Source organism: Lissotriton helveticus, chromosome 5_1 (genome assembly GCF_964261635.1).
Source record: "Lissotriton helveticus chromosome 5_1, aLisHel1.1, whole genome shotgun sequence".
Lineage (NCBI taxonomy): Eukaryota > Metazoa > Chordata > Amphibia > Caudata > Salamandridae > Lissotriton > Lissotriton helveticus.
The window spans coordinates 1,927,450,107-1,927,476,995 of NC_136065.1; the positions used below are offsets into that span (position 1 = coordinate 1,927,450,107).

Consider the following 26,889-nt stretch of genomic DNA (forward strand, 5'->3'; position numbering starts at 1 on the left):
CAGGTGTTTCAGTAGCTGCTCTAACGTGTCGTAGTGTGCCCTATCATATCTGGCTAATAGGGCTTGTGTGTTGGAGATCCTCCAAATATTTGCTGCTTGAGCCGCTACTGGCTTGCCAGAGGCCTCAAAGATTTTGGATTCTTTGTCCGGAGGGGGAGCATCACCACTGGTTTGAGAGTTTGCCCTCTTAAGAGCATTAGCCACGACGAGGGAGTCCAACGGGAGCTGGCTGGCCTTTGATGTACGTAGGGTCCACAGGTGCATGCCGGTACTTCTTTTCAATCCTTGGGTTTACAACCCATGCCCTTGTGGTCTCCTTGAAGATGTCAGTAGCGTGTTTAAGGACACCCTTTAGCATAGGCAATGTTTTTACTGTTCTTTCTGAAGTTAAGAAAGTATCAAACAAAAAGTCCTCCTCTACTGGGTCAGCATGCATGTCCACATCATGGTTTTTGGCTGCCCTTTCAATCAAAGCGTTAAACGCAGCAGTATCTTCGGTAGGCGAGGTTTTGATGGTATAGGACTGAGTGTCAGGCGTGGCCTGTGGCTCACCAGGGTCAGTTCATGTTTGCTGTTCATCCTGATCTGTGTCATCAGGATAATTGAACTCATCTTCATTGTATCCCTCTCCTATATCTTCATAGGTGCGTGTGGGTGAATAGGAATATTCTTGTTCATAGGACTCCACAGGCTCAGAAAGAACAGGCGAGGCTGCTGAGTCTCTTTTCAGAGGGATCTTGTATGACTCCAAAGGTCTTTCTGGAGCTATTTTCCGTTTATAAATGGTGAGTCTACCTGTATCTGAGTCGATGAACAGTTTACTTTGATTGTCATAGGAGGGTGGTTGGAAAATGACATCTTCAGTGGACTGACGCCTGGAAACTGCAGACACCTTTGTAGTAGTGTCGGTGCTTTTTTGTGGCTCGACAGTTTTTGGTCGAGCGGTTGGGGGCAGTCCATATTTAATAGGCTTTGGAAGCAGTGGAGACGAGCCGACCGTTTTTGAGGGAGTCGTCGTTTTCGATCTGATCAACTTCTAATGCTCACTTGGCTGCTGGTGTACTTGCGTCGATTCGAGCAGTCGGTGCGCAACAGGTAAGCCTTTTTGCTTCGACGCGACGTGCTCCTTCGGGTGTGGGTGTACTTTGACTCGAAGGCCTTGCTGGATATCGGCGCCGAGGCTGGAAGTTTTGGATCGACAGTCTTCCTAGCTTTGAGTCCTTTGCCAGTTTCGGCAGCTTTAGGCGTGGGCGTCGACAGCGTCAGCGCGATGTGCTTGATGGCAGAGACAGGCTTTGGCGTCCCGTGTTTTGGCTCGACGCCCCCTTGTGACCCCGAAGGGTGAACGACACTTTTAGATGGTGTTGGAGCCGACGAATCCGAAGCTGTCGATCAGAGTACTGACGTAAGCAGTTTCGGTTTCGATACAGTTCTTGTCGGTTTCGGTTTTGCACTCGAAAGTAGCTGATGGACCGAAGGCTCTGTAGAAGTATTCTTAGCCGGGCCTGGACGCGGGGCTATTGAATGAGTAAAGATCTTGGCTAAGGCCTTCCGGCGATGCCTCAACCTGAGCCGTAGAGAGTATAGTGTCAGTATCGGGCCCCGCGATTGCGGATGGGCCTTGTTCATCGCTTGAGTCGTCATCGACAGCTCCGATGGCGTCTGCGTTGTCTCCTACCTCGACGAGGTCTTCACCATGGACGTAGTCTTGTTCTTCGTCCACACTATATTGTGATTCGTGCTCCGATGCAGGGTCCGACTGCCGGTCTGGATCCTCTTGATCGGCGCTCTCGATGACGTCTGCCTCGAAGATATCTTCTGGGTCTGGCGCCATTTGCTGGGCCGACTGCCTCGCGGCGCGTCGAAGCCGAAGTGTTTTCTTTGACCGGAACTTGGACAGGCCATGCAACTGGCCTTGTCGTGGTCCGGGGATAGGCACTTGTTGCACACCGGGTGCACATCAATTTGAGGGTATTTTGAGTTGCAGACGGGGCATCTCTTGAACGGGCTCCGTTCAATCGTCGACGCTCGTCGGGGCCTAGCTGTCGGAAGGCAATACGGCCTTCGACGTCCTGTTCGAAGAACTGGATGAAGTATTGGGCACCGAGCGAGAGACGATACCGACGCACCCGAAGGCATTTTGGCCTCGCGAAAAGTATTGAAAGTATATTCCAAACTGTAGTCGAGAAGGTACATCCGAACCCAATGGCGGAAAAAACAATCTGAAGATGGAGGGGATGCCCATGCGCACTGTAGTCCAAGGGAGGAGCTACCTATCTAGTGATACTTCGAAGACTCTTCCAGGACAACAATGTGCAATCATCCGGACCCAACACTAGGCGGCGATCTATGCATAGATATAAATTCAGCAGCCCACATGCCTCGAACATATGCATCTGGAGTGGTGCCTGCCAGTGGGATAACAAAGCTCCTTACAGCTGTTACTGCGGTTGGGAGGGATCAAGGTGTCGGAATAGCAAGGACTGTCCGTTTAAATACTGCACAGTAGGCTGCAGTGCAGGCCTAGTTGTGCTTTCGCTTGTCACGTCAGTGGTGAGACAGTAAGTGCTGCAGTCCACTTGTGACTTTCAACTTACAGCCCCTGGCTACACGGGCTACTATATACTAGGGACTTACAGGTAAGTTAAATATGCCAATTAGGGATTAACCAGTTATATTTTTAAGCAGAGCACACAAAGGTGCTTGATGGCAGTACCAGTGTGTTCAGAATCAATACACCAGAACTAAATTGAGCAAAAAGTGGGGCTGGCCCTGCAAAAAGGGCAATTTGCTCACACCCACACCCATCTCTCCTGAAAAAAGCTCCAGTAGACAAACCATGGCGAACTACAGACCCATATCCCTCCTACCATATCTGGTCACACTGCTTGGGGTGGGAAACCTCAACAACTGACTTGTTGATCATATCAATGCCAGCCACCTCCTGGACCTCTCCCAGTCACAATTCAGACCAGACCCGAACCACAACACCAAGAATGCCCTCATTGGCACCACTGACGAAACTTGAATAAACATGGACACAAGACAGCGGCACTAATCCTACACAACCTCTCAGCCGCTCTGTCTTGCACTCCTTCCAAAGCCGCCACCACACATGTAACCTCCTTTTGCTGAATCAGCTGTTCCTCCTGGGTCACACTCAACTAGTAAGCCTGGCCTTATACACATCCTCTGCCTTCAACCTAATCTACGGAGTCCATACATGGCCCAGCTTGCAAGCACAGTTTGATTCCACAGACTAGCCAGAATATCCTATGCAGACAGCCACCACCTTATCCTCTCCCTCTTTGACAAGATCACCAATGCCCTACTGAAATTCACCAATTACATGTCAGAAATTACAAACTGAATGCCTGAAACTCAACTCAGGCAAGATGGGAGTGGTCTTTGTCAGAAAAACACAACTACATCTAGAGGGTCTACCTACATCTAGAGGGTCAGCGTGGTGGCCCTCAGAACTTGTACCAACCCCCTCCCTGCCAAACTCTGCAAGCAATAACAACTCTGTAAGAAATAACTGATAAGCACATCTCTAGGTCTAACCATATTAACACGGTCTCCTCCATCTACTTCCACACCCTCAAATTCCTGAAGAAATTTCAGACGGCTCCCACCAAACACATGAAGATCAGTCACTAAAGCACTGATCTCTAGCCGAGTGGACTATGGAAATGCCCTCCAAGCCAAAAATGATCGTACAACTCACCAAAACACTCCAGATTATTCAAAAAGCAGCAGCAAGCCTCACTTATCTTCCACTCAACTAATTTCCAAACATGTTCGAGATCTCCACTGGCCCCCCCCATACACAACATACCCTCTTCAAACTCCTCATTCGCACCTACAGAGAACTACACAATCAAAGGCCTGCATACCTAAACACTTGCATATACCTCCACACTGACACCTTCGCTCTACCACTTGCCCACATTTCCCATATTCCAAGAGACAAGTTTCCACCATTTCTTATTTGCCTTCTAAAACTTCGAACCACCTTTTGTTGCAAATTAGGTACTCCACCTTCTTACTAGAATTTCACAAGAAACTGAAAGTTGTTGTTTCCATTACGCACCAGTCAGTGTAGCCACCAGCCCCTCTTCAAGTTATATGAGCATAGAACATAGTCATATTTTAAACTTCACATAACAGGGGTATCAGATATCAAGGAAAGCATCTACTACATTACCATAGATCGCATTTAACTGCAGCCTCTCAATCACCATATATAGAGGTGCAGCTTGAAGCTCTGGTAAGGTTCCTCGTGTTGCTGAAACAGGAGGCCTTTCAAAAGTGGTAACCAGACCACAGGAGTAAAGCTCACACTCCAGGGTTACGAAGGCAGGTGAGAAAGTGTCAAGAATACATACACGAGATCATGCTCAATTGCCTCGGAGTTTCCCCAGTGAGCTTCCTAGAGAAACAGTGTGCACAACCTTTAACACTTTGCATTCTTGAACACCAATAAGGTCTGCTCAACTCGTCCACTCTGGCATTAAGTGATCCCGCCAGGTGTTTGGCTACCAGAAAGGTAGTCGAGCCACCTCAAGAGAAACAGGGTCTCCTGGTACATGATGCAGAACCCCTCAGTCCTTCTCGCATAGTGGTTGTTATGTCCACGAGGACCAGCACCAGGCTCCAACTGATGGATGGCTTTTAGGGCCAAACCTGAAGAAAGGCTACAGCGAAGATGGGTCGCTGGAAGTTGTTCAACAGGCAGCCATTATTAATTAAAATTTCACTGCAGGACCTCCATATGCCACATAGTATGAGGAAAATGTATAAGGCTAGGAGTCCAGAAGGCTCAGAGCAGGCCACATCAAGATCCAGGACTGAGTCCCGAAATATCAGAATCATAAACTGTACTTGCTGCTGCAGGAGAAGATCATCCGCATGGGTTTCAGCTCACTGATTGAAAACCTAAAAGAGAACAGGACTTCAGCAACCATCCAGAAGCGTGGATTTTTTTGTTTTGGTCGTCTGCAAACAAATCTATTGACGGTTGTCCCCACTGATGGAAAATATCTGCCACCACCTCGTCGTTTAGCACCCAGTCTGGCTGATATTCGAAGTGCTGACAGAGCGCGTCTGCTCTCACGTTTTGCCCTTGGAAGGTGTACTGTCGTGATGGAGGCCTCGGGCCAGAAGCCAGTTCCAGATCGCTTGGGCTTCCAGGGAGAGCAGGCGAGAGCGCGTACCACCATGTTTATTGAGGTAATACATGGTGGTCTACATGGTGGTCGTGTTGTCTGTTTGGATCAGAATCGAGTCAAATGTGATTAAGGGCTGAAAAGCTTTCAGAGCTAGATGGACTGCTCGCAGCTCTAACATATTTATATGGTAGAACTGCTCCTTGATGGACCAATCGGCCCTGCATCTGTAGGCAATCCATGTGTGCCCAGATGCATCTGTTATTCAGGACTGTCGGAACTGGTTGATGGATGGGGACTCCCACCAAGAGGTTCTCCGGTCGAGTCCACCACAGAATGGACGACTTTGCTGCTTGAGAGAGCACAATCCGATCCTCTCAGTGACCTGATGCTTGGTCCCACTTGTCCTCTAGATCCTGTTGCAAAGGTCTCATCCTCAGCCTGGTGTTGGGAATAAGAAATATGCAAGAAGCTGTCGATCCTAGCAGCGATACCACTTGCCGGACCATTGGATGAGCTGTCTGGAGAAGAACATCGCATTTCTGCTGCATCGAAGAAAGTCTCCCCTCTGAAGGAAACGCTCTTCCTATGTTTGAATCCAGAGTGGAGCCCAAATAATTGATTGTCTGGGTAGGCCAGTGAACCGATTTTTCCATGTTCACATGAAGACCCAGCCTGCGGAGCAGATTCAAACAGACTTGAAAATCGCTCCTTACTTTGAGGGGATTCCCTTTCATCAGCCAATCGTCTAAGTAAGGGTAAACAAACAGACCCTTTCTGTGGAGAGCTGCCGCCACCACCACTGCCATGCACTTGGTAAAGACTTGTAGGGCAGATTTCAGCCCGTAGGGCAAGACTTTGAACTGGTAATGCTTGCTGCCGACCACGAATCGTAGGTATTTGCGATGACGTGGAATAGGTATGTGGAAGTTCGCATCTTGGAGGTCCATCGAACACATCCAATCTCCTGCTTGCAGATGTGGCCATATTTGATGAAGTGCCAACATGCGAAACTTCTCCTTCAAGATGACTTTGTTTAGCAATCAAAGGTCCAGGATAGATTTGAATTTGTGCTCGATCTTTTTTTGGCACAATAAAATACCCGGAATAAACTCCCTTCCCTCGCTGAGCAGGAGGAACCCCTTCTACGGCCTTTTTTCGCAGAAGGGTTACCACTTCCTGTCGTAGTAACTTTAGCTGGTAAGGACGAGATCTTTTCGGAGGAATGTCCTTTGGAGGCACACGAAAACGTAGTACGTATCCATTGCACAGTATACCGAGCACCCAACGATGATGTGAAACACTGCCTCCCACTGGAGTGGGCAACGGTGCTAGAGGAAGCTCTTGCTCATTGCTTCCCTGCTGATCTGGCCGTGTTAGAGGATTGCTGCTGATGATCTCTTCCAACTCTGTTGGACTTTCGGCCTTGGAATCGTGACCTGCCTTGGTTTTTGTTTTGGGACCACGGAGGGGTTTGAACCCTCTGTTGGTAGCCCTTGTTGGGCCAGTATCTCAGCTTGAACTCCTTTATCTTTTCCAAGCAGACAGCCTTGAGAGTGTCTAACTGCTTTCATCCTAGCCATCTCCTCATCGGTGTGGGTGTCAAACAGGGAGGAGCCAGAAAAAGGGAGGTTAAGGATCCTCTGTTGTGCATCTGGTTTCAGATCGGTTAGCCTCAACCAGGCAGACCTAGCGCAAATCCCATGCGCATAAGAATGTGCTGACAGCGTAGCACCATCCACTGCCGTGCTAATCACCTGGTTGGCTACAAGGAACCCTTCTTTGAGGACCTCCTCAAAATCCCTGTGATCTTCCTTTGGGAGCTTTGCTTTGAAACGGTCCAAGGAGTCCCATAAGGCTCTGTCGTAACGACTTAATAAGGCTGCTGCACTAGATACTTTTAGAGATGATTCTGCAGACACCCAAACCTTCCATCCCAAAGAGTCCTGGGACCTACTTTCATTTTCCGGTGGTACTGAAGAAGATTCAGTTACTGTATGAGTTTTTCTTGCCGCCCCGATCACAGAATCCGCAGGCGGATTTGATTTCAAGAAAACCGGGTCTGTTCCTGCAGGCTTGTATTTCTTCTGAATTCTGGCTGGTGCAGCCTTAATTGTAGATGGAGTTAGAAAAATGTCCATCACTGGTTCTAGAAGACCAAGAACCAGAGCAGGCAACGGGGCAGACGCAGATCTCTGATGCAGTGTCTCAAAAATCACCGTTGTCGCAACCAGAGTCGACATTTCAATGTTCAGCTTTTGAGCTCCTCTCTGAAGCACATCATGGTATGCATTTATGTCATCTACCAGAGAGACTCTTGATTGAGAACTATCAGATAGAGTGGGAGAATAGTCCCTTCTTTCGTGATGAGAGCTGGAAGGCCTGTGCTCTCGTGATCTGCCAGTACGGTCTTTACGTCTGGCCGAAGGAGATCTATCCACCTCTTGCACCAATCTTTGCAGAGGTGACCTGTGGAGCAGACTGGTGTATTCTTCCTCTAGTCTTGTAGCTCCTGTAGGGTTCTTACTCCAGTTATGTAGGAAAACAATACAGGAGATAAATGAACAGAAAGAGAAGCACCCCTGTGTTATGAAGAGGATCTCCGTCGCGACCTTTCTGAATGTCGCTCTGGGGATGCAGAAGGTGAATGCTCTGGAGGAGTGAGACTAGTGCCGTGATGCAGATTCAGTCACTAAAACAGAGCCATCTCCAGGTCTTACTGATGCTGGTCTCGACGTCGAGGGTATGCCCTGCTCTGACGAAATTCCCCTTGACGCCTACAGAGAATCCCCGACGTCGATTTTTGTCCAGCTGATGAAACAGGTCTCAACGTCGACTCCCTGTTCTTCGATGTAGATTGTCTTGCTGACGACGTCGAAGTACCTCTGTGCTCGACGCCGGTCGTTGAGCGGACATCTTTGTTAAACACCGATCGCCGCCAGTTTGACGGCGGCGGAGGGCTTCTGCTCTTAGACACCGAACGCCACTGGGTTGACAGCTAAGGGCTGCCGATAGTCGCCAGGTTGACGGCGGAGGACTCCTGCACCTAGACTACGATAGTCGCTGGTTTGAAGACCGAGGAGGACTTCTGGCCTTCGATGACGACAGTCGCCAACGGCGGAGGACTTCTGCTCCTCGACGCCGATAGTCACCGTGTTGGTGGAGGATCAAGATTCTTTGACGCAGACTACGAAGGAAGTGACGCACCTGAATGTCGGCGTTCTTTCGACGGCGAACCCGCCGAAGGTCTTCTCTTGGACGTATATCCTACCGGTGGAAGATTTTTTAGCGCCGAGCCAGATGCTGAAGAAGAGCGATGAGTCTTGCTCCGTGAAGATCTGGCTCTCTTAGAGCCTTTTATCACTAGTGACCTGCCCCTGGAAGAAGTCTTATCCTTCTCAGCCAGTCCATAAAGACGGATTCTTTCTCTGTCTTTAAGAGTTCTCCTAGATAAAGACTGGCAGTGAGGGCAAGTCTTGGGGACATGGTCCTTAGTAAGACAAAGGATACAGACTGCATGAGAGTCTGACCTGGCCTTTTTTCCACAAGAAGGGCAGAGGTCAAAAAGAAATGGCATATTGGAGTGAAAAAAATGTCAATAAAAAGAGCACCTTACTTCTCAAGTTGATACATGTCGAAGTACGAAGAGATTTTCCAGAAAAATTAAGATTATTTCTGACAAAAGTCAGAAAAAAGGTGGTGCTCTGTAACCAGGGTCCTGACTGAAGGAGCCGGAAAGAACTGACCTGTCACCCCTGAGGCATGATAGGAAGCTAGGGGTCATAACTGCCTTAAAGGCACGGTGCCAGTTTATTTCTATGTTGCTATGAGTTAGCTTTTCAGCCTTTCTAGGCTATGTTTTCTGCAATGCAGCCTGGGGGGTGTCCAAGCTTTCACTCCTATCTGAGGGAATTTGCTAAGTGCTAAACATTTAAACAGTTTTCAAACATGTGCTGTTTTTCCCGGTTTCTTAATGTATAGTTCATGAAATACAGGGCCTTACAGCATTTTTCAGTTCTAACGCATGAAAGGCTGCATTGATTATATATATATATATATATATATATATATATATATATATATATATACATATATATATATATATACATATATATATATACATATATATACATATATATATATACATATATATACATATATATATATATATATATATATATATACATATATACATATATATACAGTCCTTACATGTTTCGGTCGCACTACGACCTTTCTCAAAGGGGCGCCTTGACATCATTTGTGCCGAGCAGAGAAACTAAACAAGTCAATTGCACATTTATAATGTTCGCCCCCTGGTGGGCGCCCGGTTGGGTCACTTTAAATGCATGATGGTACTTGAGGTTCTTTGCCCCTTGTTTTTCAACCCTCCAGTGGGTGATTAAAACAGTTTTTAAAATTGCTGTTGCAGTTTCACTCGTTGCGCCTTAGTGTTCCTATTTTCGAGGGTAGCAAGGACCATACCAAAGTTAGTCTTTGGTGGCTGCCAATTGCCCTTAATCGCCTTCACGCATAACAAAACTGCAAGTGCAACTGCATAACAAGATGAAATTCTTGCATCTGAAACTGAATTTAACAATATCTTCGATCAACCCCCAATCTTCGCATATACACGAAGTAACAAAGGAAATTTTATCAAAAGAAACCCCTACCTATGAAAACACAAAAGGAACCTTGCCATGCATGAACTGCAGCAATTGTAATAACGTAATAAAAGGAAACTCCATTTCACATCCAATGAAAGGGCAGACCATTAAACTACGTGTCAATGCTACATGTGATTCATCTAACTTAATATACATGCTCAAATGCCCCTGTGGGAAAATCTATATTGGAAAAACGGAAAGGAAAATAAAAATACAGCTCAATGAGCATAAATCGAACATACGCACTAAAAATATGAAGTCAAATGTTGCAGCACACTTTCATGAACTGAAACATAATATTGCGCAACTCAAATTTCTAGTGTTAGAAATTGTTGAGAAATGTGAGGGAAAAGACAATAACAAAACCCTTCTTCAACGAGCGATAGCTTGGATATACCGTCCCCAAGCAATGAAGCCTCATGGGCTCAATGATCGAACTGAATTTAATTGTTTTATTTAACCATATTTATGGGACACTGACCCATTGTATCTTTGCTGCCAACTGTTCGTATATTTACTGATCACAACACGTTGTAATACATGTATATTGCAGTTATTACCTGGTCCTTTGTTACATTACACACATATAAGATGGCGCCCCACAGAGACAGTCCGTCTTTTAGTTTTTTTTCCCTTGCCTCCTGGATAGGCACTCACGTGACCACGATCACATGATGTATATTCAAACTCCTGAATGCATCGAAACACACCGTCCGTCTTCACCGAAGAGTGATGCTGGAAATCTTATCACCTACCGCCAAGAAACGCGTTCCCTAAGTAAGTTAAGAGACACTAATATGGCTCATCCCGTGTTTTTTACTACGGTATTAAACGAACGAATTTTGAACACTTTATTATTCCCACCCCCCCCTAGTATTCAAGAGTTCACCACAACTGAATTCTTGTAAGTATGACCCATTACGGCATGCCCGTGAATCACCCTCACACGAATCTTACCGGCTGCACTTTTTTTGCGTTTGTTCCCACAGCATGTTATTCACTCACACTGCGGTCTACACGTTGCACGTATATGTATAACCACCATGTGATTTACAAATCCATCTCTATGTAACATTGTTTATGTACTAGGAATGAATTAGTGATATGGGATATCTTGTTTGTTTTTGCTGATAGTGCTCCTGGAAAAAGGGCTAGAGAGCCCGAAATGCATTGGAGCGTTTGAAAATGAATTTACAACTCAGTTGAAATAAGAAGTTGGAAGAAATACATAAATACCTTTTGGTTATGAAAACAATATCTAATCAAAAAGAATTGTGATGAATAAATGAATATACTACAAACCAACGAAGGAGTCTTTTATTGAGAACCTATGGTGTGCCCACACACAGGGATGCGCTCACAGTGTATGTGCGCACTATTTTGAGTGGACCTACTGCCTGACACAACATCTTCCTCTTTCAGGGTAAGCTGTACTTACAGCGACGGCGATGGGAACATCTTTTGCCCCCACATATGCAAACTTACTCATGGCCATCTGGGAAAAAGAGGTGCTATTGGAAGAAAACAAAAAACAGAAGATCAAAAGTTGGAGTCGCTATATTGACTACCTCTTTGTAGTCTGGGATGGGAACTAAACAGAACTACAGGCATCCATAGACTCTCTGGAGAACAACCGGTACAATCTACACTTCACATCAACCATCAGCAACACCTGTGTAATCTATTTGGATGTAGAAGTAAACATACGGGAAAACAAACTATGCACTAAGATGTACTAAGATGTACCGCAAACCCACATCCTGCAATAGCATCCTCCATGCAAATAGCGGTCATCCCTCAAATTTAAAATGGAGTATACCGTACGGAGAGATGTTAAAAGCGAAAAGGAAATGCTCCGAAAAAGAAGACTTGGATGCAGAAATACAGAGAATGTTTAGCCGGTTCCTATCCAGAGGATACCCGCTAGAAGTTCTGACAACAGCAAAAACCCGGATGCATCTGAACAGATCAGATCTCTTGATCTCACGGAAAGAACAAAAATGAACAGTGGAAGCCCAAGAGATCATGCGAGATCCACAGACGGAAAAATCGGAAAATGTAACACGTTTCATTATGGACTTTGATAATCAAAGCCAAAATCTGAAGATCATAAAAAAGAATTGGCATATTCTTCTATTAGACGAAACTCTTAGGGAACACTTCACTCCTTTTCAGAGTATCACCTATAGGAAGACATCGTCCCTCAGACATCTTGACACAAAGCCATCTGGAGAAAAAGCAGCCAGGGAAATAAAAAATAACGTGGTTGAGCATACCAGGCTTTTGAAAATGTTTAAAGTGCAAAGCTTGCGAACATGATAAGAACATCAAGGAATATACTTTGCTAAATGGGAAAATTGAAAAGATCTCAGACCATATCACCTGCGAATCAAAGTTTGTTATTTACAGACTTGGATGCCCATGTGGAAAAGAATACATTGGGAGCACCATCACCAAACTAAAATTGCGGATCCTCCAACACCTGCGCGCAATTAAGAACAATGACCCGAACTACCCCATGGCAAAACATTTTAATGAACACCATAAAGGGGATTGCACCAAATTAACATATTCGGGGTTGAAACTTGCCAAAATATGCGAAAGAGGAGGAGACCGCACCTTAAAATTAAGAAAGATGGAAAGCAGGATGATTCTTGGGATGGGAACTGAATACCCACATGGTCACAACTTGGATGCAGAGTTATATGTACACTTGGGTAAATAAAAGAACAAGCAATTTGCACAGCTTATGCAATAACATTGACAAGCCAATTACATCAAATGCAATGTACAACATGAATTCATCTCTTTCCCCGGTCTTTGAAATGTAAGCAAAATAGAAAAAATATTATCAACAAAGCCTGTGAGAAGTGCAGGAACAATGTGAATATGTATAAATGACTAAAAATTGTACCCAAGAAACGATAAGTGGGAGTGATAAGAGTGAAGAGTCTTTATTGTAACTGAACATATGGCTGGAAAGTTCCTTGAAAAGCAACAAGAAGGAAGTGGCAAGATACTGAAATCACAGCCATATTTGAACTCTAGAAAAGGACAAAAAGTCCTATTTGAGATAAGACTGAGGAACTATTGATCTTGTCCAGTTACATAGACTCCGGCCACCTTAGATCGAGACTTAATTGAATTAGTCTACTTTAGATTTCCCTCTTTCTTCCTCCTGAGCCTTTCACTTTTTACTTTTTGGTCATTGCTTTCCAGTATTGTGCCAATCATTGAAATAACTATATTTTATAGCAATTCTGGTAGTTACAATCTCCCTAATAAGTAAATGAACTCTTTTTATTGCTCCTGGCATTGATTATAGCAGAAATGTGATATATGAGATGTATATATATCCTTAAGATGCACATTGTCTTATGCACATTGGCACCCTCCTAAAACAGTACTTCACTAGAAGAAACAATAATAATGTTATTTTACAAAATAATTAGAGATAAGTGTAATTGCATAAAAGAGAAAATAGACTTTAGTTGCCATAGACCAGTGTTTCCCAAACTGTGGTCCGCGGACCCCCAGGGGTCCTGGACACATTCCCAGGGGTCCGCAGGCAGCAGTTTTAAAAGCACTTCAAAGTGCCTTGCAGAATTCGCAGTTTGAGCAACAATAAAAGTGTCAAGATAACACCAGTGATTAATGTACCTGCTGGAGAGAGAGAGAGGAGAGTTTTGTCCAGTGGCAGCTTTAACTTATCTAATGTAGCACAGAGGGTTAATATGCCTACTGCAAAAACATGTACCATGCATTTAATTTCTTTTAAATTTCATGTGCATAGGTCAGTCGGTTACTTACTGCTTTTGTCAGTAACTTATTTTTCTTCCCAGATTGTCGTACCCTGGTGCATAATAAGGTCTTCATTTACTATTCTTTAAAAGCTAATAACATTCAATATGTAATGATAACTGTTGTAGACTGCACCATTGTTTCCCAAAAACTTTTGGGGGAGAGCTTTCCAAAGCCCCCTCTGTAGTGGCCAGGCTCACTCATTGCACTTGGTAAGCACCGTATGGGGACTGGTCTGAAAACATTTTCTAGGGCTGCTTTTGGTTTCCAGGCTGGCCCTGGCAGGAGCCTCATAATGCAAAATAAAACCAGCCATGTAAAAGTTTGTCACTGGGATGCAGCACCAAACTTCCCATTAAATTATTTAGTTTTTTGCAAATTCTTTCAATATAAAATTTTAAGAGGGATATTTACAACAGAAGTGGAGGAGCGTGTCGTTAGCCTCCTTGGCTTAATGACACAATCCACCACTTCGGAAACGTAGGGCTGCACCATATTTACAAGAATATGGTGCAGCCCTGCGTTTCCCCCTGCGCTGGCGCTACACTTAGGAGGGTAGCACTAATGCAGGCAGCCTTGCACCATAGTGCAAGTGTGACTGCGTGCAGGGGAAGATTGTTTATGTACAGGAAGATCCTCCTTCCTGAACGTAAAAAACCCAAGGCGTTTTACTTTTTCCATGTGTACTGCATAAGGCAGCATTTCTCCTCGTTTCGTCAAGTTAAGTTCAGGTGTTTCCTGGTTTTAATTTTGGCGCAGCCTCCTATTTACCCTGCCCTTGTAAATAGGAGGCAGCGTTAAAAAAATCAATCGTAACACCCACTGCCCACCTCTTTCACGTTAAGTATTGCATGAAATGGGGTCTCATTTGCAAAGCAGCGTTAAGCCACAGTAAGTGTCTGAACGCTGCCTTGTCCAGAAGGCGAAGCCCATATCGCCACAGGAACATCGCAGAAAGTGACGTTCCCATGGGGATAGGGGCTTGTAAATATGCCGCATACATTGTTAGTAATTAGAGTTTTTCTTGTGTACACCTGTGTTTATTTTGTTCGAATTACTGTTTTAATGTTTGAAATTTAAATCCTACAAATTGCTTGGGGGTCCCCGGCTTCCGGTGGTGACTCAATGGGGGTCCACAGGAGTGAAAGGTTTGGGAACCACTGCCGTAGACCATTTAATTGGAGGATTTAATTAACTCTTTTCTTTTTGTGTTTATTTATAATATAGATATGTACTTCACATGAACTCGATAGACATAAATGCAAAAATGTACATATGTATAGATTGTTGTAACAAACAGAATTCTAGAACCACACATTAAACACCCCAATAGGAATAACAGAAAACCTATGGATGACATCTTTCACCTTTTTTTTAACATACCTGCACTTCATACAGTTTTTTCTTCCGCATAAATAATTTAATAGTACTTTACTATGGAACTGTAATGTTGGAATTGAAAACTCAGTGTAAAATGGCATTTACAAAGGGCCTTGTACATATGCTCAAGATTGTTAGACTAGTTGTTTTTAAAAAATGTTTGGAAACTGATGCGGTTACTTACACAGAGCACTGTATAAATTGTCTAGACACATAGGACTCTATGGTCCAGTTGAAGACTAAGTATAGTCGAAACGCGTAGGCCGTCCGGTTGCTAAATGCACATGGTGTTCTAAAAGAATAAATAACTGAAACTTACAGCTGCTGTGGTGCCGTGACTTCTGTATACAAGGTGGGAACCAGAAGATTCGAAGTTATATATATATATATATATATATATATATACACACACACACACACACACATATATACATACACACATTTATACACATGGCAACAGCTGAATAAAGAACAGCAACCGAATTACCTGGTCCGTGTCTGTTTCTGAAAAGCGGTGCCGTGGGAGGACGATCGTGCAAAGGAGACTGAGGTCATATATATATATATATATATATACACATACACACACATACATACATATATACACACACACACACACTTGGTCTTGTGGTTGGGTCCGGATTCGTAGTCTTTTCTTTGTTTTTTTTTTTTTTTTTTCTCTTTGCCCAGGTGGGCGTCGGCGTCACACCCCCTTTGGGTGTATTTCCGGTGACGTCGGCATGCTTCCTGCGGAAGCTCCCACTCTTGGGCGCCATCTTCGGGTTCTTTTTTTCCGTGTTTCTTTCGTTTCCGAAGTAATGGCAATGTTCTTCTTAGTTTGTATTTACCGCTTTGTATTTTCAAAGTCTATTCTTTAGTTAACCACCTCTTCTCTCTCCAGCCTCATCTTTCTGGCGGAGGTGGGTGGGTTCGCTAGTGAATCCAGAAAGATCTTCAAGCTGCAAAACTACACCGACAGGTAAGAAAACTATTCGTTTTGCAGCGTGAATCTTTCTGGATTCACTATGCTGTGCATAGATTTTGTAGCGGTTTCTCATCTCTGTGGCGGCTGGGTGGAAGATGAGCGTTGGGTGTTGAATATGTGCTGTAGCACCTTCTGTCCCACTTGAGCTTCCTTGTTCATTTGTATGTCCACACAGTAGTGCTTCGTGAACGTGTGCACCGAAGCCCATGTTGCCGCCAGGCATATGTCCTCTATGGGTGTGTTAGCCAGGAAGGCTATTGTAGCGCCCTTCTTCCTGGTGGAGTGGGCACGTGTCCCCTCAGCCAGTTCCTGTCCTGCCCGTTTGTGGCAGAGTTGGATTGTTTGTGCGATCCATCGTGCAATGGTCCTTTTGGTTACTGCTTTGCCCATGAAGCTGTTTGCGAAGGACACAAAAAACTGTTTCGTTTTCCTGTGCCCCTTTGTCCTTTCAATGTAGTGCATGACTGCCCTTCTGGCGTCCAGGGTGTGCAGAGCTCTCTCTGCGCTGGTTGTGGGTTTTTGGAAAAAACTCGGTATCTGTATAGACTGGTTCATGTGAAAATTGGATACCACCTTCGGCATGAAGTGTGGGTCAGTCCTCATCACAACTCTATCGTTGTGTATTTGTATGTATGGTTCTTGTAGCGTCAGCGCTTGAAGCTCGCTTACTCTGCGTAAGGACGTTATCGCAACCAGGAAGGCTGTTTTCATAGTTAGCATCTTTAGGGAGGCCTTGTGAAGTGGTTCAAAGGGCTCTTTCATGAGTTCCGTTAGGACTGTGTTCAAGTTCCATGCAGGTGGCGGCACCCGCTTGGGTGGTGCGATCCTTTTCGCTCCTTCTAGGAATCTCTTCACCACCTGTGATGTGAAGAAGCTCCTGCACGCTTCTCCCCTTGTGTAGGCTACTATCGCTGCCAAGTGAACTCTTAACGAGGATGAGCTAAGGTTCTTCTCCAGTAAGTGCGTCAGGTACCTTAGCACTGTGGAGTCCCTCTTCATCTTATTGTGGAGTCTTTCCTGTCTGCACCATATTGTGAATCTTTTCCATTTCGCAACGTAGCACTTTCGAGTGCTGGGCCTTCGTGCCTCCCGAAGTACCCTCAGGGTGCTTTCTGGTAGTCTCAAATGTGCGAACTCTATGTCCTCAGGAGCCACGCTACTAGGCTCATGCTCTCTGGCTCTGGATGCAGTACCTCTCCGTTCTGCATGGACAGTAGATCTTTCCTCCTGCTGAATCTGTGGGGTGCACACTGTGTCATCTCCATGATCTGCGAGTACCAGGTCTGCCTCGCCCACTGCGGTGCGACCAGTATCAGTGTCATGTTGCTCGCTCTGCACTTGCTCAGTACTCTGTGCATCAGTGGTATCGGGGGAAAGGCGTAGGCAAATGTCCTTGACCAATCTATCCATAGGGCATTCCCCAGTGTCCCCTCCTCGGGCTGCCTGGATGCGAAGTTTTGGCATTTTGCATTCTGGCGTGTGGCAAACAGGTCCACCGATGGTGTCCCCCACCTGTCGAACAGGTATCTTGTCTCCTGAGCATTGAGCTCCCACTCGTGGGATGCCGATGTCTGCCTGCTGAGCCAATCGGCTTGTATGTTGTCCTTCCCTGGTAGGTGTATGGCTAGCAGGTCTATCTTGAGAGGGATGGCCCATCTCCATATCTCCTGCGCCAGCGTTGAAAGCGGTGCGGACTGTGTGCCCCCCTGCTTGTTGATGTAGAACATCGCAGTGGTGTTGTCTGTTTGTATCAATACCCTGTGCTTGTACAGTCTTGTTTGAAAGGCCTTCAGTGCAAGGAAGATTGTCTTCAATTCTAAGTAATTGATGTGCTTTGTGGCATCCGTCGGTGTCCACAGTCCCCTCACCTTGAGCTCCTCCATGTGAGCGCCCCATCCCTTCAGGGATGCGTCTGTGGTGATGGTCACTGTTGGCGTTGGGGGCGTTAGAGGCTTTCCCCTTGCTATGTTCTCCATGGTCCACCATGTCATCTCCTTCTGCACTGCGTGCGTTACAACCACTAGATCCTCCCAACTGCCTGTAGCTTGTGACCATTGCTCCTGTAGCCATTCTTGAATGGGTCTCATGTGGAGTCGTACATTCGGTACCAGGTGGATGCATGATGCCATCATCCCCATGATCTTGCTCGCCGTCCTCACTGTCCGAGCTTGTCCCTTCCGGTAGAGGCGAGTTTCCTTCACCAGCGCCCTCGCCCTCTTCTCGCTGGGGAACACCTTGCCCTGTAAGGTGTTGATCTGTGCTCCCAGGAAGATCTTCACTTGTTCCGGCTCCATTGATGATTTCTTCCAATGGATGGAGAACCCCAGGTTTATGAGCGTGCTGGTCACTGTATGTGCGTGCAGCTTGCATTTCTGGTATGAGTTTGCTTTCACCAGCCAGTCGTCCAGGTAAGGGTATACATGTATTCCCTGCCTTCTTAGGTGCGCTGCGACTGCTGCGAGGCACTTTGTGAAAACTCTTGGTGCCGATTTTAGACCGAAGGCCAGTGTCGTGAACTGGTAGTGGCTTTCTCCGACGGTGAACCTGAGCATGTGCTTGTGCTTCCTGTTCATTGGGATGTGCAGGTATGCGTCTTTGAGGTCTATAGTGACCATGAAGTCCCCGGTCTGCAACTGTGGGAGCACCTCTTGCAGGGAGGTCATTTTGAATTTTTGCGTTCTTATGAATTTGTTCACGAACCGTAAATCGAGAATGGGCCTCATTGTCTCGTCTACTTTTGGTACCAGGAAGTATGTTGAGTATACTCCTGTGTTTCTTTCCTTGAAGGGTACCCTTTCTATGGCCTGCTTCTGCAGGAGTTCTTTTGCTTCTTCCTGAAGGCACTGCAGCTGCTTGCTTGCTAGCGGCTTTCTTCTTGGTTTTCTGTTTGTTGGCCTCGCCTCCAACTCTATGCAGTATCCGAATTGGATAATGTTGAGGATCCATTTGTCTGATGTGATTCCTCTCCACTCCTGGAGGTGGAATCTTAATCTTCCTCCCACTGGTGTCCTGTGGTCGTAGGTGTCTAGTTTGTCTTGACCCATCTGTACGTGCTGCCCCCTGGGATCTTTTTTGTGGGTGGGCACACGGATTTTTTTGAAGTCACTTGGAGGTGGGCTGCTGGCCCCCTCTTCTATTTTGTCCCCGTCCATTTCTCCCTCGAAAGGACTGGCCTCTTTGTTGGTACTGCCAGGGCTGTTTCTGATGGCCCTGCTGACCCTGCGAGTCTGCCTGGTGCGTTTGCTGGAAAGCCTGGTGTGATGTACCTGGCTGGTTTCCGCCTCTTCCGCCGGGCCTCCGTGACGGGGTGCCCCTCTTGTTCCCTCTGAACTGCAATGCTCCCATGGATCTTGCTGTTTCGTTATCCTTCTTAAGTTGGCTGAGTTGCTCATCAACTGTTTGTCCGAAAAGCGTACTGCCGTTGAATGGTGTGTTCAGGATGCTGTGTTGCACCTCCGGTTTGAAACCGGATATCCTGAGCCAGGCGTGTCTCCTTTCCGTGACGCCCATCATCATGAGCCTGCTGGCGGTGTCTGCCCCATCCAGGGCCGTCTTAAGGCAAGAATTTGCAGCATTCTTCCCCTCTTCAATTAGCTTTTCGGCTTTCTGCTTGGCATCCTGGGGCAAGTCCTTCACCAACTGCCCCAGTCCCTCCATGATTTGGTACATGTGTCTGTTTACCAGGGCGTTGGAATTAGCCATGCGCCAGTGGGTCGCGGCATTCCGTTCGATCCTTCTGCCCACCAGATCCATCCTTTTGCTCTCTTTATCCGGTGGCGGGCCCGAGGTAGTGGGTACGTTAGCCCTCCTCCTTGCTGTGGCCGTGATAATGGAGTCTGCGGAGACCGTGCCCTGAATGTAGGCCGGGTCCTTTGCGGCATGCTTGTACTTCTTCTCAGTTCTGGGAGTTACTGCCTTGCATGTTGCGGGCTCCCTGAAAGCTTCCTTCCCCTGAGCCAAGACGCTCTCGAGCATCGGGAGGAACTGGCTCCTCGTTTGTGTTGGGAGCAATGTTTCCAGAAGGAAGTCTGCTTTCTGCTTCTCTTCGTCGAGCTTGAGCTTGAAAGCTGCTGCGGCAGATTGTATCACCGCGTTGTAGGCCCCGATGTCGTCCGGCGGCGAGGGCCTCGAGGGGTAGGTGTCGACCACCTCCTCCGGGCTGTCGGTGTCGACATCGATGTAATCTACCTCCTGAAGGTCATAGGGCGCCGACTCTGTGTCTGTCCTGCCCTCATCTTCCTCCCCATAGCTGTAGCTCTCGTGGGGATTCTCGTACTCCTCCTGGTCGTCGAACACCTCGACGTCCTGGTCTTGCTCGGTGACTTCGGCGACCTCTTCTTCTTCCTCCTCGACCGCCTCCAGCACTGGTGGCTTGGTCTTGTGAGGGATCGTGAAGGCCTTCATCCTTGCGTCGAAATCTTTTTTCCGCTGCATGAAGTTCTCCATTTCTGCCTCGAGGCGCCTTCTTTTCTTTTCCATCTCGGCCGCGTGTTCCGCGTCGGATGGTTCCGCCGCTCTCTTCGACGGATGGCTCGTCGCCGTGCCTCTCGGAGTCGAAGTTTTCGACGTCGAACCGGATATCGGGTCTCTGGTCGTCGTCGACAGTTTCGGGTCTTTCTCCCTCGTCGATCGATCCTTTTCGGGGACGATTTTCGACGTCTTCTGCTGATCAGCAGCTCTCGGCGCCGGGGACTCCTTCTCTGAGGATCCGCTGGGCCTGGGAGTAGTCGCGGACGCCGCCTTTTTTGGCGTCGGCGCTTTCGGGGTCTTGCCCTCGATTTTTCGAGACTCAGAGTCTCTCGGGTTCTTGGGGGCCGAAGAGTCTCCTACCTTGTCAGAAGTCTTCGTGTAATCGGTCTCTACGACCGTGTAGCTGTCGTCTTCGGCGGCAGCGTTGTCTTCTTCCTCGGAGGACATCCCCAGCTCGTAGAGCGACGGGGTCGGGGCCTTCCCCTGCAGGGCGGCGTGTGCTACCCTCTGCCTCTCTCTCACACGAAGGGTCTTCGGGGTGAAGGCGGAACAGGCGTTGCAGTCTCCGCTTTCGTGGTCCACCGGTAGGCAAAGGTTGCATACCGGGTGCTGGTCCTTCTGCGCGTACTTGTGGTGGCAGTTACGGCAGAACTTGAACGGCGTGTTGTCCATCCTCGAGCGTCCAGGGCCTCTCTGGTCGCGTGTTCGTCGACGGTCGTCGAAGATCTGGATGGAAAACGCCTTATCTTTGCTTGTCTTTCGTCGGTGAAGTCCCCTGGAGTCTTCAGATGACTTCTCCTCGTCTTTTCTGTATTTTCTTTCTTCTTTCTCCAAAAATGTCTGGAGCCCAAACGGGAACGATCCAGACCCGACCGCGGAAAAAAAGAATCTGAAGATGGCGCCCAAGAGTGGGAGCTTCCGCAGGAAGCATGCCGACGTCACCGGAAATACACCCAAAGGGGGTGTGACGCCGACGCCCACCTGGGCAAAGAGAAAAAAAAAAAAAGAAAAAACAAAGAAAAGACTACGAATCCGGACCCAACCACAAGACCGCGGAATAATGCACAGCATAGTGAATCCAGAAAGATTCACGCTGCAAAACCATAACTACAGTAACTATGCGATACACATTTGCAACGATTTTCCCTTACTGAATGATGTTTCAATTGCTCAGGAACTGTCAGTAAATTATTAACAGCATAAGATTACTTTTACCTGTATCCTCAGGCAGTGAAATACTCCTTAGCAATGTTTTTAAAACATGCAGTACACCACGAACAACATTCCAAAGGGAAACTATCAAGAAGCTAGTACAAATACTACTTGAAAGTCTCCAGTAACCAATTGCAATTCAGAGGTTGGGCAAGTGTTAAGATTCAGGGGTAAGCACACCAAAGTCTGAACTGCAGGTGAACATCACTGGGACAGGATGGGAAGATTTATGTCGGCTTACCAAGATTAATCAGCTTCAGAAATGCCACACATGGTCATAAAGCAGGCAGTACATAGCATAGTATATAGCACGAGCAATCTACCTTCCTGAACAGATTATGAAAAATTTGTGAACTTCGAGTTTAGGGTCAAATTGGCGTTATCAAAGTTACCATGAGTGTCTGCACAGTGCAATCCCTGCAAGAGTGAGAATGATACCTGTAATTTCCTTGCATGTAATTGGGCATGTAGTTGGGCAAGAAGATCAAAAAGTCTTGTCTAGTGAATAAATGATATGGGTGAGGGGAGGGAGTATCTGGTCCTACAGTGGCGAAGGAGTGATTTCTGGTCTTTGCCGCATGGAATTCCTGGTTACAATGGGCATACTCACACTCATGGCAGCAACATCATTCTCATAGGCTTCGCGGACTTTCTTCATCACTTCCTGCTCTGCTCTGAAACAGTTCTCTATCGAGCCCTTGACAGTGATAGTCCTTTCCGGGTTGTAAAGAGTTAAGTCCTGCAGGCTGTGGAGAAGAAAGATCTCAATGGTATGTGTGTATTAAGTCAGACAAAGATGTCCCGTCCAACAAGTTAGAAGGTTCAAGTCCATGAGTGAATGCACATTGAACAAGCTTTTGTGCATAGCCTCAACCTAGCCTCTTCTTACACTACCCCTCATTGAGGTATCCTTATTCATCTCATCACACATCGTTGAAGACGCATGAATTCTCATTTTACTTTCAAGCTATGTAAAGGAACAAGTTATAAACGACAGCGTACAATTAAGTCATAAGAAAAACAATGCTCAGTGATCTGCCCAATCCCTACTGTGCCAGACCTCCCCTTAAACCTCATTCCATGAGCTTTTCTCCATTCCTCATGATGACGTGCTGTGCTCCATTTCTTCACAGCCTTCATTACAAAAACGGAGTAACTAATTACCTTACAATTAATAGCCTGACCACCTGCCATAGAATAACGAGACTCCTTTGCTTTTATTGAATAATTCCACTTTCTGACTAATAAAATGTCTGCAGAAAAAGGCTTCATCTGATGTGCCAGGTTTAACCAACAATGATGCATTTCCCCTCCAACGCAAACAGTGCCATCTTACGGTGAAATCGTAATTTTGGTTTCTGTGTCCTGCTCCACTTTCTTCAGGTTCCGTCCCTCCTTTCCAATCAGACGCCCCACAAAGTTGTTATGTGCAAGGATTTTCAAAGGTACATCATCAGCCCTTAGTAGAAAAAAATACAAGACAAGATTGAGTACAGACATTACGTGTTACACTAATTCAACTGACATACAAAAGACCTGCTCAGAAGTGGGGCAATTTCAAAACAGCTCATTTATACAAAAGCTGTGTCTGCTCTAGGAACCTATTTTAAAACTTCTACGAGACATTGCGCAGGTGTTGTGTTTTTGTAAACTGCATATACTCTTTAAATGTTCTCATTTTCTAAACAGGAAAGCAAGCCCTATTCATAGCGTTTTATCCAATCATCTACTGCACATTTCTTCCTGGCAGCCAAGTGGTATGCAGCAAACACCATTTGCACTTCTTCAAAAGCAGAATATTCACAGTAAATTTGCAACATAGGAAAACTTGCAACAAATAATGTTACAGAATACAGAGTGGGCGGAGCTAGCCTGATACCGAGATGGCCGCTGCCTTTGGCTTGGGTAGTGTATGTTGTGCAGGGGCAGAGGTACTCACGGGTTGTCGAAATGGAATCGAATTGTCCGAGTCCTCTGCTCCCGATATGATCTGGAGATCAGGCGAGTCTTCCTCGGCGACGAGTGGAGCCTCGTCCTCAGATGTCTTAGAGTGGATCTTCGTCGACGATCTCCTCCTCAAAGATGGCCTCCGGTGCTGGCGCGGATCTCCTCATCTCGTGTTGACGGTCCCTCCAATCCCGAATGGTCTTCGATCGTAAGGAGGCACAGGCTGTGCAGGTCGACTCGTCGTGTTCTGGCGAGAGACAGAGGTTAAAAACCTCGTGATGGTCGCTATGAGGGAATTTTGCTCGACATACCGGGCATCTCTTGAATGGAGTTCTGTCCATGAGGCGTAGGCCGCACGGCGCCGATAGGCCCAACGGCCCGTGTCGACCCACCGGAAGGTAGCTGGTGATGTCGAAAAGTCTATTCGATGTCGAAAAAAGTTTATCTAAAGTTTTACGCTTCGAAAATGCAGAAAAAGTATTTTCTAGCCGGAGCGGAAAACTTTCATCCGAACCCAGTGGCGGAAAAAAACAATCTGAGGATGGAGTCGATGATCATGCGCAGTATTGTCCAAGGGAGGAGTCACCTATCTCGTGACTACAAAGACTTCTTCCAAGAAGACAACAACTTGCAATCATCCGAGCCCAACACCAGGTGGCGATCTATTGCTAAGTGTACAATCTGCAGCTCATATGCCTCAAACACTGTACTTGTGGAGTGTGATTTAGTTCTTGCAGTCAGAGGCATGTTAACCTTCGTGACAGGACTGGACCGCAGATGAGACCAATCTGGCGACCGTGGCATTCGTTACTGCCGTTCCTGGTTTTCCTAGTCCACAGACCAGGAGCTGATCTGTTTTCCTTATTTCGTTTCTCTTATGTAGGTAGAATTTCAAGCATCTCTTGGTATACAACATATTCAAAGCCCATTCTGCTGGATTAGAAGGGTTTGGAAAGAAAGATTGTAATAACACGAGCTCGTTGAGGTGAAACTGTGTTGGTAGCTTTGGAATAAACGTTGGGTATGTCCGTAGAGTTGTAGAGTTTTTTTTTGTTTGCCAAAGACCTTTATTGCATAGTTTACACAATGACACAGCATAGTGCCTACAACCCCACGGGCCGGCAGCGTTCTGTTGAGGTACCTTTGCATCAGTGTTTGAGTAACACAGCCTTTCTGCCGATATCCCTGGGGCCCGGCGGCGTGCAAGGGTAGGGTGTATGAAGATCATTGAGATGTGTATTTCTGAAACTTAACGGTCTATGGTTTTTCCTTTTGTGTTAACATAAGTAACTGAACAAGGGCAGAGAAATATTTACCAAAACAATCTCAGCAACAATGTCGTCAAGGAGCACGTACTGTACAGCAATAACCAAATCACACTCACGGAGGGATGGCAGGCCTGGCCATTTCCATATCTGCTGATGGAGAAGTACACAATTCGCCTCTGTAGGCGTTCCATCGACCCCACTTCTTATCCCAGACCCCAGGGCATCCTCTGATCTTGTAGACCGTTTTTTCAGACAGCATGCACATGTCCATAGCGGCCACCCACCTAATCAGGAGCGGGGTTTGTGGTGAGCCCCACTTCATGGCAATCTCACGCTTCAATAAGAGGAAGCCGAGAGCCGCCCATCGTATTTCTATTGCAGTTAAGTCTGTGGGGTCCCATACATTGAGAAGAGCACACTTGGGAGTAAGGGGGACTGGCTTACCCAGTGCATCGGTCATTTTCTGAATGGCTCGGGTCCAGAGGTTTTGGATCGCGGGGCAATCCCAAAGAGTGTGGTAGAAGGTCCCCGCACGACCACAGGTGCGGAGGCAGAGATCAGAGGGGCGTCGGCCAAGTTTAGCAAGGAGAGGACCGGACATGTACGTTCTGTGTAGTATTTGGAGCTGTATTAATCTAAATCTGTGACTGATGGCCGACTCGCATGGAGACATCAGTGCCGACTGCCACTCTGTATCATCAAGGGTCCCGACGTCATTCTGCCATTTATCTCGGAGGAGGTGGAATGTGTTTGGTATGTTGGTGCATAGTTTGCGATAGGTACAGGATATCGCTTTGGCCTGGAGAGGTTCCGACAGGAGCCTGTCTTCAAGGGGCGAGGACTGTGGGAGGGAAGAGAGGTTTGGGACATTGGTGAGTAAGGCGTGTTTAATTTGGAGGTAGCGGAAGGTTTCGGATTGAGCCAGGTCATACGTTTTTTGTAGCTCGGCGAATGTCAATATTCTGCCCTTGCGAAGCATGTCGCTGATCGTGGATATGCCGATTGTGTCCCATTTATCAAAGCCTTGATAGTGACAGAGGGTGCCCAGTTTGTATGAGGTCCATAGTGGAGTGGACAGTGTAAGGGTGTCAGCCCATCCGAGTCGTTTGTTTGCGCGGTGCCAAATCGACTGTGTGGGACATCGGGCCTATATAATGGGAGCGGGAATGTTTGCCGTATAGAGCCTCGAGGTAGCCACCGCGGCCTGTTTGATATTTCTCCAGGTGGAAAGCAGGGTTCGTGGGTGAGCCATATATCCACGAGTTGGTGGTGACTAATTGAGTGGCCCAATAATATAGGCGAACATTGGGAAGGGCAATACCTCCATCGTACCATCCCTGCGTGAGCGAGGCCAAAGCGATGCGGGGGGAGCCGCCATCCCAAAGCAGAAGGCGGAGGTCTCCCACAATTAATTTAAAGTAGGAGTCAGCTATGGGGAAAGGGCAATTCTGTAGGGCATAGAGGAATCGGGGGAGCGCAAGCATCTTAAATAGGGCAGCTCTACCTGGGAGGGAGAGGGGGAGCGATCTCCAGCGGGTGACGTCAGTATGGAGTCTCTGAAGTGGGCCTTTAAGGTTACGATCATAAAATAGTTTGGGGTCTGGGGTGACAAAAATGCCAAGGTATTTAAATCCTTCAAGGGCGATTTCGATAGAGTAGCCCCGTGGGAGGGGTGGGGGTGGGCCATGTAGGACATATAGCACGGATTTAGACCAGTTAATGGAGAAGCCGGAGTATTTGCCAAAGTTAGTGATCACATGTAGCAGGCTATTGAGAGAAGACTTAGGGGAGGAAAGATATACAAGGATGTCATCTGCATACAGTGAAATTTTATCGATCGTGTCGTCAGTCCATCGTAGGCCTTGGATGGAGTTGTCAGTTTTAATCCAATGGGCCAGAGGTTCGAGAGTAACTGTAAATAACAGGGGGGACAGAGGGCATCCCTGTCTCGTACCTCTGTGCAAGGGAAAACGCCTAGACGTGTGCCCGTT

The 26,889-nt window shown here is 46.8% G+C and overlaps 1 protein-coding gene across 4 annotated transcripts in view; it reads right to left on the minus strand.

The window, feature by feature from the left end:
- IGF2BP1 (insulin like growth factor 2 mRNA binding protein 1) overlaps window positions 1-26,889 on the minus strand; it is a 1,614,238-nt gene that overhangs the window by 214,454 nt on the left and 1,372,895 nt on the right. For all 4 annotated transcript variants that reach the window (XM_078645534.1, XM_078645532.1, XM_078645535.1 and 1 more), the window contains 2 exons: window positions 23,020-23,142; window positions 22,294-22,429 (listed from right to left, as the gene is read on the minus strand). In XM_078645534.1, the coding sequence (XP_078501660.1) occupies window positions 22,294-22,429; window positions 23,020-23,142 (259 nt within the window). The remainder of the gene's footprint in view (window positions 1-22,293; window positions 22,430-23,019; window positions 23,143-26,889) is intronic.